General features: G+C 37.2%; 1 protein-coding gene across 2 annotated transcripts in view; it reads left to right on the top strand.

Annotated features, from left to right (window-relative positions):
* Nucleotides 1–12,016, top strand: part of LOC121508082 (proto-oncogene vav-like) — a 55,472-nt gene that overhangs the window by 30,221 nt on the left and 13,235 nt on the right. For both annotated transcript variants that reach the window (XM_041784586.1, XM_041784585.1), the window contains exons 5-17: nucleotides 1,200–1,258; nucleotides 2,677–2,742; nucleotides 3,928–4,036; nucleotides 6,296–6,391; nucleotides 6,541–6,609; nucleotides 6,697–6,800; nucleotides 6,892–6,991; nucleotides 10,258–10,353; nucleotides 10,438–10,506; nucleotides 10,595–10,681; nucleotides 10,769–10,854; nucleotides 10,940–11,075; nucleotides 11,182–11,291. In XM_041784586.1, coding sequence (XP_041640520.1) covers nucleotides 1,200–1,258; nucleotides 2,677–2,742; nucleotides 3,928–4,036; nucleotides 6,296–6,391; nucleotides 6,541–6,609; nucleotides 6,697–6,800; nucleotides 6,892–6,991; nucleotides 10,258–10,353; nucleotides 10,438–10,506; nucleotides 10,595–10,681; nucleotides 10,769–10,854; nucleotides 10,940–11,075; nucleotides 11,182–11,291 — 1,187 coding nt within the window. The remainder of the gene's footprint in view (nucleotides 1–1,199; nucleotides 1,259–2,676; nucleotides 2,743–3,927; nucleotides 4,037–6,295; nucleotides 6,392–6,540; nucleotides 6,610–6,696; nucleotides 6,801–6,891; nucleotides 6,992–10,257; nucleotides 10,354–10,437; nucleotides 10,507–10,594; nucleotides 10,682–10,768; nucleotides 10,855–10,939; nucleotides 11,076–11,181; nucleotides 11,292–12,016) is intronic.

Here is a 12,016-nt window from a genome sequence, read left to right as displayed (position 1 = left end):
CTGCTTGGAAGGTGTTGGCATCCTGCAGTTATCCTGAGACTCACTCTGGCAGACTATAACTTTGTGTTAACATGCTGCCTGTGTAAGTGTTTGGTTAGATTTGATGTGGAGTTCTGCTGCATCTATCTCCTATTTTACCTACTCCGATTTGGATTTTTCAGTCTTATTTGTAAATGTTTTACAGTTAAATTAATACACTGAAATAAGACATGGCTGCGCAGAAGCAGTGTCCATCACTGTGGATGAGAGCAATAGAGGAGAAGTTGTTTAACTTGGGTAAAGTTAAATCCCTTAGTCAGTCCCTTTGTCAGTTTTTACAGTGTTAACAAGAAATGTTATTCAGGTTTGCTGTCTGACGTTTACCCGAGTGAAAGTTCAGCTACTGTCCTTTACATGTAGCCTTCTCTACCGTTGTGGATCCATGTGGGAGGAAAGAAAGAAAAGGAAATCCAGTTTTCTCCTGATCATTTTGACCAGGCCCACAATGCCCACCTAAGCTTCCAGTATGTGGTAGTTTTTTATTTTCAATGAACAAAAATCTAAGAAAAACTCCTGCACACTGTCTAAATGGCACAACAGCACCACCTCCTCTTTTTCTTGTTTGTAAGAGGAATAAAGGAAACTGTTCTTTATTTATGTGACATTAAAAAAGAGTTAAGAAATGTCTTTATTTACTGACCTGTAAACCTGAATGCAAAATCACTTTCTCTTCCTCTTTCTGTCACCACATATTTTGGTTATAAATGTAACTGAACATCTGGGTTTTTTTGGTACTTTTTGACAGTATTGATCATCGAAATACCAAAGACTGAATGGAATAGGATCAGAAGTATCAAAGTATCAGTAACCCTGACAACCATATTGTTGTTACAAAGCATTAACATGCTTAAAAGTAAGAAGCTGAGGGAGTTTTAGCTTACTGTGAATTTCACCGGTGTCTGTGTGACATGTTTGAGTTTGTCTCTGACCACATCTCTCATGGTATTCATTGGTTTTGAGATCAGTCATCATGACACCGCAGCTCTGAGGTTGAGTACTTAGACAGTGCTCGATTAGACAGGAGGAAACAAGGTCAAAGGAAAATCATGTAATGTCACTGTGAAATGTAGAGTTGCTCTCTCTGACCGTCTGTTTGACACTTAAACATACTAGCTATTCCCCTGTTAATTTTTGTGTTTGTGTGTTTGTGTGTGTAACAGGTCATAGACACTTTGTCCATCCTCTCTCATACGACTGTTGCTCTACAAAGAGGAATACAGTAAGTAATTTGCTTTCACTGTTACATCATTTTACTATTACAGTAACTTTTATGGCACCATTGACATTTAGTACAACAAGTATACTGTTAAAGAAGTTTGTTAACATTTAATAAATGATTTTGAACAGACAATAAATGATTTTGTGGTAGTGCACAAAGAGTTGGAAATTAGCAATTGTGCAGCACATTAGATTCATGCTCTGTTATGAAACTATGTTAAAATGCACCATCCCTATCAAATAAATAAATTCAGAATCAAAATATGACATTTCAGTCTTATTAATTAAGCATTATCACACTAGAGCAGGGGTGTCAAACTCAATCACAGCAGGGGCTGGAAACTGAATTTAGTTCTAACCTGAGGGCTCATCAGGGTCAACATTTAACCATAAACTATCAACCTCATTTTCACCAGATGAAAGGATTTTGAGATTACAAAAAAAGTCAAAATGCTAAGTTTAAAGGCTCAAAATCTGAGATAAAAAGGCAAACTTATTTGTTCAGAAGGTCAAAACACAAATTTAAAAGTAAAACATTTTTTAAAAGGCAAATACCTGATGTAGAAGGTCAAAATAGTGACTTAAAAGTATGTGAAATAATGTGACAAAATATATGATAACACTCAAAGATTTAAACGTCAAAATATGAGATGGAATTTTAATTTGTGAGTCTAAAAGTCAGAGTTAAAAGTAGAAAAGGTCAAAACTGGGGATAATATTCAAAATAATGAGTTTAAAAAGTCAAAATAAGACTTAAAATTTAAAATTGTGAATGTAAAAGTTTAGAATATGAGATAAAAAGTCAAAATTTTTACTCTTAAAGGTCAAAATATGAGATAAAATGTCAAAATTATTCATTTTAAAGGTCAAAATGTGAGATAAAATTTTAATTTTTGAGTCTAAAAGTCAGATTTAAGAGTTGAAAAGGTCAAATGTGGGATAAAATTCAAAATAATGAGTTAAAAAAATCTAAGTAGGACTTAAAATTTAAAATCATGAATGTAAAAGGTCAAAATATGAGATGAAAGGTCAAAGTTATTCATTTTAAAGGACAAAATATGAGATAAATTCAATCATAACTTTTAGTCATTATTGTGAGATGCAGAATTAAAAATATGAAATGAAAACACAAATTAATCTAATTTTATAATACTGACTTTTTATGTAACTTTTTTTACTCTTTATCAAATTTATACGATATAAAAAGGGTATCGTAAATCAACAAGGTTACATTTTCGTTTGCATACTGGAGGAAATCTGCAGACCTCATACCAATGGGCCAGTTATGATAAGAATACAGTATGATCTTGTGGGCCGTGTATAACTGCTACAGGCCTTGAGTTTGACACCCTTGCACTTGAGGGAGTGTTTTTTCTTGGTAACTATATTGATGTGTTTTTACTCTACCTACATCTCCAGGCCTTTTCCTTCAGAGGGATGCACTGCTGATGATGAGATCTACAGCGGCCTTTCTGACCTGATAGAGTAAGATTTATAATGTTTATTATTGTGTTAAAATATTCATATGGAGGATGAGGAGTTACAGTTTTAGTAAGCTCACAGTTTGTTAGTTATAATTGTCACGGTAGTGTTTGTATTACTTTAATGATGTTAAACTAATTAGACCATGATACATTCCTGTATTTATCTTTTACAATACATAGCAGGGTATGATTTTTTTTCTAAGGGTTTATCAATAAAACATCAGGAAAGGCAGGCTTTCCTTTTTATGATGCAACATATTGATCAACCAGGTATTAAAAAAACATCCCTTAAAACAAGTATAATCAGAGTCAAGTTTTATTAACAATTACATTTTCACATATAAGGAATTTGACTGACAGAAATATCAAGAGCCTAGAAAATTAAATAGATAATTATGGAAAATAAAAGATGTAAAATACAGTATAAACATCACAAAGTATGCACAAAGGTGCAAAAGGAGAAACTGTACAGATGTGCAGGTATATTGGTTGTTATAGTGCAGTGTTCTAGAGGAGTATAACACACACAGTGTGCAGTTGTTGACAGGAGAGATAAGTTAGGTGTGTGTTAATGTAACAAAGTAATCTGTATGAACATGCAGCATTTTTGTCTACTGGTTCCGGAGTTTAGTGAGAGTCTGTGGGAAAGAGGGGAGGTCTGTAGAACTGTTTATTAGACTGACAGTAGAGGGAAAGACACTGTTCGTAGAGCAGGAGGTTTTGGACCTCAGTCTCCATGTCCATGTCCGGGGTGAGAGGGGTCAGCTGCAACTTTACCCAGGTGAAAACGACATAAAGAGAACACAAAACAGCAAAACATACAGTATCCCAACCCCAACCCATCTATTTTGTGCATGAAAAGGTAATTATTCTACAAAATATGCAAAATATGGACACTGAATGTGCAACCTAAAAACATATCATTAAATTAGATGTTTTCTGCATGCATTATCTTTCTTCCCCCATCTACTTATCTTTCTCTTGTTTGCTTCCAAGAGAAATTTTGTGTTTTTTTTAAGACATTTTAGAGACCAGAAACTGAAGCAAATCTTGTGCTCAGTCTTAAGCGTAAATATATTTAGAAGTTAAAATATAACTTTTCAAAATCTCCTGGTGAAGAAATATCAAACTGCTTTCATAAAAACCTTAAGCAAAAGTAAATAATTAAGTATTTTGTTTAAATCAGTGACACGGTGGACGATGATGACGACTTGTACGACTTTGTGGAGGACGAGGAGAACGAAGGAGACGAGATCTACGAAGATTTGATGAGGACAGATGAACAATCAGGAGCTGTGAGTGCACTTTACACAACAGTTTATATAACAGAGAGCATTTTCTATCTCTTCAGACTGCTGGATTTGCTTTTAAGATTAGACACAGCCTAAATCATGAATAAATGGTTAGGTGGCAGAAAAAACTAATAGTTGGTGATTTTCAACGCTTTTTTCTCAGGTACACCTAAGATCAAGCCAAAATCTCAAGGCACATCATATTCATATCCATGCAAATAGCTGCTGTAACATGTGATTGAATATTTTCTGTTGTATGGTTGTAGTAATAATGTATGGTTGGACAGATTCCTACGGCACACCTAGACATGCCTGAAGGCACAGTGTGTCTCACCACACCTTTTGAGAAACAGAGGCTTAAGTAATGGATGAATCTTCAAAATCATTTTGACAAATAAATTATCTGAAATACTCAGCTCAAACTAATGGCCAAACAGTTCAGATAAATGTCAAACACTGCTGTTTAAAAAGGTGGTTATACACTAATCCCATATCAGGCAGGTTTTAGGCAATTCAAAAATAGCAGCTCTAAAGCGAGAGATGGTGTATGCCTACACAGTCGCTCAGTGCCACAATAATGTTTAAAAAATCTCAGTGTTTATACCAGGCGTCTTCTTCAGGTGATGGTTTATAGAACAATGGGGATAACAACCATACTGCACTCATTTACATTAAACAAATATATGTGAAAAATAAATAATAATCTGAAATAGTTAGCCTTATCTGATGGCTAAATGCTAAAGTAGATGGAAAACAATACTGGATAAACAGTTGAAATTCTAAAGTAATAATTAATCCAGTGAATTCAGACAAAATCCAGAAATTCTCCTGTGGGTATCCATAAATTATTATTTTACTAAATATGTACTAGTTTGTTTAAATACATGAAGAAATTGTTGAAATAGTAAGACAAAAATTAGGAAAAGCTTATGATAGTAAGCCTAACTCAGCCTTTGCCAAACGTTAGTGCACTGTGGTCCAATTTGAGACCTGAAAATCTTCCACCAATATTTTAATACAACCATAACATAACACTCAGAGTATTTACCTCCTTTTTCATTCATTTTTATTTTATTAATGAGCCACCAGCATTTAATTTGTTTAAATTAGCATCTGCAAAGTCGCCTTTATTTTCTTTTCTAATATTAATGTCTTAAAATGTACATTGTGATTCCAGAAAACCTTTCCTAGTAACGTTAATTCAGCACAGTCGAATGTTTAATGGAGCATCATTGGTTAATTCAGCACCAATCAAACCATAACACCCGTTTTGTTCATCAGACAAAATAGATGTTGAAAAGGTGACATGGTAGTTAAATCTTCTGTCTGTGTTTTGTTACTTCTTGGACGTCAAGTACTTAACTAGTATTTTATGATCATTTCAACTTTATTTTAATTTTCAAAATAATGTTTAGAGCTTTTATGTGGGGTAAAGGGTTGCTTGCAGCCCACCTGCAGGGCCCACCTGTGGGCCCCAGCGGTCACTTTGAGAAGCACTGGCTTAATTAATGGGTAAATAATCAGTCAACAGTAATAGATTCACAGATGCAATAGTAAGATGGATACTTGGCTTAACTAAAGTGTAAAATAAGTGGCTAAAATATTGGATGAACAATTACATTTATGAAGGGAAAACGCAGGTAAGTGTTTGCAGAGCTAGTTACAACTTTTGATTAAAAAATAAAGTAACAAAAATTTGCACTCGGTTTCTGAACAACACAAATGTCCTCTTTCCTAGATCAGTATCTTTCTTGATCTAGAACATGGTCAATCTAAATATTAGATATTTGTGCCATTTATTCTTCTTAAAGGGTTTGTGGGGTACCTCCAGGTCGGCCACAAGAGAACGGAACTATTTGATGAGAAAGCAGCCTAAGAATTTGTGAAATCTTATGAAGCATAAATGTGTGGTTCTGTTTTATTATCTCCCCTGTCAAGGTTAGACCCTTTAAGATGAATTTCATGACCCTGTCTGAATTTTTTGACCTCTTGAGTTTGGAATTACTGCAGTGACTTGTGTCTTTATTAACTGAAAGAAGCAGCATTAACAGATGGATTCAGATAGAATCAGATAGGTATTATGTGTAAATGTCACTCAGCTGCTCAGCTCATAAAGACACAATCTGACTGACACAGCTGGTGTTAAGGAAGCCTCAGGCAGGGTCAGAAAATAACACAGCCACAAGGGGGAAGAAAACAGGATATGCAACTGAAAATGAAAGCGTCCTTCAATTTATAATTTCACTTTTTATGTTTCTGCAGCAGCAGAAGGTCGGGGTGGACAAACGAGAGTGCTGCCTGCAGGAGATCAGACAGACGGAGGAGAAATACACAGATACACTCGAATCGATATTACAGGTGTGCACACATTTAAAATATGCCAATGTATTATTCATTTATTTACACATTAATCCCAGATAAATCCTTCAGTTACACAGAGAAAGTGACTAGCAGAGACCTTCACACACATATTTAAAGAGAAAAATAACTTAATCTTCTTTTTTCAGCACTTTATGAAGCCTCTTGAAAAGTTTCTTCAAGTTCAGGACATCGAGACTATCTTCATCAATATTAAGGTACAGGAGGAGATTATCTACACACCTGCAGTTGTGCATGAGTACCATGTTTTTAGCCATATTTACATATTTTCTTTGTATGTGCAGGAGTTAGCGATCACTCATCGTAATTTGTTGGAAGAGGTTCGGACATCAGTCTTAACTTATGGAGCCAAAAACTTGCACCAGGTGTTTATGAGCTACAAAGAGAGGTACAAAATTAAACTTTAATTTTTATTTGATATATTCTGACTAACAATACATGAGTGTTGTGAGGTGTACCAAAATGTTTACTCTCCTTAGGCTCCTACTGTACGGACGTTACTGCAGCCAGGTGGAGACGGCGACGAAACATCTAGACAAGCTCTCCTGTATGAGAGAGGATATCAGGATGAAACTGGAGGTGAGGAGGAGGTGAAGGGAGGCAGTGTGAATAGGTTTGTCCCTGATTCAGTGTAAATGTGCACATATTTAGCAGAGGGCTTGTTTTGTAATTTGAGGGTCAAATTATTGTGAATATATGTGAACAAGGGGTCGAGCCACTGATGTGTCTCTTGAGTATCTGGGCCCAAAATGCAAATGGAAGCCTGTGAGGGATCATGATGTGGTGGCATCTTTATTGACACCTACTGGTTGTCATTTGTTCATTGTTCTTTTTGTGCAAAGTAAGCCAAATATCTGTTTGCACAGTCATCATTTTACCCGTGAATTTCTACGCTGCAGCAGCAAGAAAAGATAAAAATCAAGCTGGTGGAATGTAATGTCATACAAGGATGTTTTTCATCTTTCATCTTATGGGAATTTCCCCAGAAGCTTAAAAGTTTGTTTTAATGAGTGTCAAGAGTCAGCGAGTGTGGGTAAGGCCAAGAGACAAATTAATAAACACCTTTAAGGGCCTGCACATCTAAAAATAGTGCAGGAAGAGACAGGACGTTCAGCTGTTTATTCTCAACCTAAAGATTTTATTTTTAAATACCTGCAGTCTTGTAAAGTACTCATAATCTAAACTCGAAGAAAGGAGTTGAGCAGCAGGAAGTAACAGAGGAGTTAGCTAATCTTGAAGACTTTGAGTCCACATGAGCACTTGTTAGGCATTATTTCGTGCACAGAGATTGGAGAACTTTAATTGTATACCTTGACAACTTTATTTGACATTAATTTATTGTCCATAGAGCAATGCTTTACAACTGGTCTAGCCTCAGGACCCCCCATTCTCTTTAATGGCAGATTGTGACTCGAATAACCCAAAAGTTTACCATGGCATGTTTATTTAATGACAAATTATGCAGTTTGGATGGAACAAAATATATGACTGAAAAAAGAGACAGGTCAAAACTGACATGTTTTACAATCTCTTTCCCATGATAAAGGGTTTGCCAGTTTTCCAGAGACTGAGGAATTACCTCATTATCATAGGGAAAGCACTTTTGTTATCTCAAAAAAGAAGAGTTGAAATGCCGGGAAAACTTTTAAATACACCCATTATCACAGCAAAACAGAGTAAAATAAAATGTAGGGTTGCATGTCCACTAAGGAGAATCACTGATTTAGTGACAACATAATTCAACATTCATTTATGGTTCTAAACTGGTGGGTCAGGACCACAAAGAGGGTCACAATGCCATTTTCAGTGGGTCACAAATGTGGTAAAGTGTGGCAAGAAGTCAATGATATAAGGACGAAGCAAACAAATAAACACCCATGCATTTCATTTCACTCCATTATCCCACCATATGGTCAAAAGTATTTGGCCACCTGATCATTACACCAACTGTAATGGCATTGTATTCAAATACATGTATTGTAATATAGAGTTGCTCCCCCTTTTGCTGCTATAACAGCTTCAACTCTGGAGTGCGCCCATTCATTCTGTAGAGCATTTATGAGGTCAGGCACTGATGTTGGACTAGAAAGCCTGGCTCTTAATCTCTGTTCCAGTTCATCCTAAAAGTACTAGACAAGGTTGTGGTCAGGGCTCTGGGCAGGTCAGTCAAGTTCCTACACACCAAACTCATCAAACCACGTCTTCATAGTCATTGCTTTGTGCACTGGAGCACAGTCATGTTGGAATCGAAAGGGGCCTTCCCCAAACTGTTAATAATAATAATAATAATAATAATAATAACAATAATAATACATTTTATTTATAGGCGCCATTTCAAAACACCCAAGGACACACACAAAACAGATAAAAACAAACAGTGAAAAAACAAGTTGAAAAGATGTAACAGTTAAAAAGAGGGGAGATCTGCAGAGTGACAGTCAGGGTGAGAATGCTTGTCTGAACAGGTGGGTTTTGAGGTGTGATTTAATAATAGTCAATGTGTCGATGTTTCGGATGTCTGGTGGGAGGCAGGGGGCAGAGCGGCTGACGGCTCTGGACCCCATGGCGGTCATACGTGCCAGAGGGATAGTGAGGCTGATGGAAGATGAAGATCTGAGAGTCCGGCCACAAAGTTGGAAGCATAGCATCGTGCAAAATGTCTTGGTATGCTGAAGCATTGAGATTGCTCTTCACTGGGGATAAGAGGCCAAGCCCAAACCCTGAAAAACAGCCCCATACCATTATCCCTCTTCCACCAAACTTCACAGTTGGCCAGTCCAGTCAGACCGGTAACATTCTCCTTGCATCCGCCAACCCCAGGCTTGCCAAACTGTCAGCAAAATTGAGAAGCATGATTCGTCACTCCACAGAACATATTTCCACCTCTCTGAGTCCAGTGTCAGTGAACTTTACATTGACTTGGTAGTGTTAGGCTTGCATGCAGCTGCTCGGCCATGGAAACCCATTCCCTGAAGCTCCCCCTGCACAGTCTTTGTGCTTACATCAATGCCAGTGGAAATTCAGATCTCTTTGGCTATGGACTCAGCAGTGTTGCTGACGTTTACACCCAATCTTGTAGCTGAATTTCTGTTGTCCCTAAATGCATTCACCTTCTAAGAATATAACTTACAGTTGACTGTGAAATATCCAGTAGCAGACCATCTTATTGCAAAGGTGGCATCCATCACAGCACCACGCTTGAAGTCTGAGCTCTTCAGAATGGTGCATTTTGTATCACAAATGTTTGCAAATGGAGACTGCATGGTGAGGTGCTTGTTTTTATACACCTGTGGTAATAGGGCTGATTAAGGTTGTGTACCTGCAAAACTGCTAACATTCACATCAAACTGAGCTATATACTGGGCCTAAGGATGATTCATACTATCCTGTGTGGCTTTAAACTCACAGTATTTTTTTTAATGTTATCATTTCAGGTCCTTATCAGTATTGTAATCTTGTTTTCCTGCCTCGTGACAGTTCTGCAGTTCTGTTTTTATATTCTTGTGTGATTTCTCCTGCATTTCTAACCTTGTGCTTCAGTGTCTCTTACCCTGGCCTGGCCATGCAGGCTGAGCTCTTGCCTGCAACTGTGCATCATGATGTTAAATTAGAGTAAGAAGAAAAATCCCAGGGAGTAAAATTAAAATCTGACCTTGTTTTGCTGTTTAAGATGCTTGGTCAGCCGTTTCATTTTCATTTATAGATTTCTTGGCCTTGAGGTGACTCTTTTTTATTGGTTCACGAGGGGAAACGGGCAGGTTGGCTGAGCCTTCCTCACAACATCCTCTTCACATAACCCTGGTTTTCTGTTCATGATCACTTCCCTTTTTCACTTTCTCTCTCAGGAGTGTTCAAATCGAGCAAACAGTGGACGTTTTTCTCTCAGAGATTTACTCATGGTGCCAATGCAGAGGGTCCTAAAGTATCACCTGCTGTTACAGGTATGTTAAAGTTGTTTTATGTCTGAAGCTTTATTATACATCTTTATTATTTCTTGTAATTCTTTGGTTTGTTTGTCCCTCTAGGAGCTAATGAAGCATACAACTGACCCTGCAGATAAAGAGAACCTCCGCTCTGCTTTAGATGCCATGAGAGTAAGAACAAACATTATAAATAATTTTCTTAATCAATATTTTGTGTATGTTCTAAAAAAGAAATTTGTCTTTATTTTTGTGTCTGCAGGACTTGGCACAGTGTGTGAACGAGGTGAAGCGAGACAATGAGATCATGAGACAGATCACCTCCTTCCAGCTGTCCATAGAAAACATGGTGAGGTCATATGATTCACATTTTATCTGCTTCTTTAAGGCCTTTATCATCATCATTATTTTCAATATTTTGTTGTCTTCTCATTAGACACAGTCTCTAGCCTTGTTCGGTCGCCCCAAAATCGACGGAGAGCTAAAGATCTGCACCCCGGAGAAAAAGTCCAAACAGGACAGGTATGTATCAGTAATGTCTCTTTGCTTGTTTCTTGCTTATATGGCATTTGTCTGACATGATTTTGTGTGTTTTTCTGCTCATCAGGTATGCCTTCCTCTTCGATAAGGCCATGTTTGTCTGTAAGAAGAAGGGGGGAGAGTCTTTTGAACTTAAGGAGATCATTGAACTGCAGCACTACCAGATACGAGATGAACCAACGGGAGAAAAGGACAAAAAGAAGGTCCATCTACATCTCTGCAGCACCATTTATACCTTATTGTTCATCTATTAAGACGTCTAGAAGCCTTGGTGACTCTAACAGAGTGTCTCTTTCTGTTTGTGAACAGTGGTCTTATTTGTTCCTTCTACTTGACTGCTACGGGAAGTATGGGTACGATTTATATTTCAAAACCAGAGAACTGAAGAAGAAATGGCTGGAGCAGTTTGAGATGGCTCTGTGAGTTATCACACACATACAAAGTTTATGCACACATAGAAGCACACACACAGACTGCCAAAGGCAGAAGCAAGGACGCTTTGATAGATTGATGTCTCGATTCCTAATAAGTGGATAAAAACAAAAACAGTTAAAAAGCAGATGAAAAACAAGAAAAAGGCTAATTTTCATCTGTAAACACTTCATTTACATGAGAAAATACTCCGAGATGCTCAGCATTTCATTTTATAATCTTATTCAGCTGTACTTATTCTGTATTTTGCTGGGATAAGCTCCAAAATAGTTGAACAGCATCTACTGATGGATGCAGACTCTAATCATCATTTTACTTCTCTATTTAAGAAAGTCATTCAATAGAGTGTCCTCACCAAGACAGGCAACAGCACGATTGAGTTACAGGCATAAAATATAAAACCTATAACAAACACAGATCAACCATTTCCCAGGTCACAGAGCAGAAAGTCCTAAGTCAAGACATCTAACGTCTCTCCAACATCTTTCATTCATTTTTAAAAAGAGACCAGCTCCCCAGTACACAGAACCTCCTGCAGGCTGCAGGAACAGTGTACCTTAAAACCACTTCCAGACACACTTTGGGGACAGAGAGTCAAAAGTAAATGTTGTGACTGAGTCACAGAACAAAAACTGTAGCTTCCAGCACTTTACACATGAAAAAAAATTGCTCTTGTATGAGGGAAGCAGGCTAAGGGCCGATCCCATTTCTA

This window comes from Cheilinus undulatus, linkage group 4 (genome assembly GCF_018320785.1).
Source record: "Cheilinus undulatus linkage group 4, ASM1832078v1, whole genome shotgun sequence".
Lineage (NCBI taxonomy): Eukaryota > Metazoa > Chordata > Actinopteri > Labriformes > Labridae > Cheilinus > Cheilinus undulatus.
Note: the sequence above shows the minus strand (reverse complement) of the source record. Positions and strands in the feature narration are given on the sequence as shown.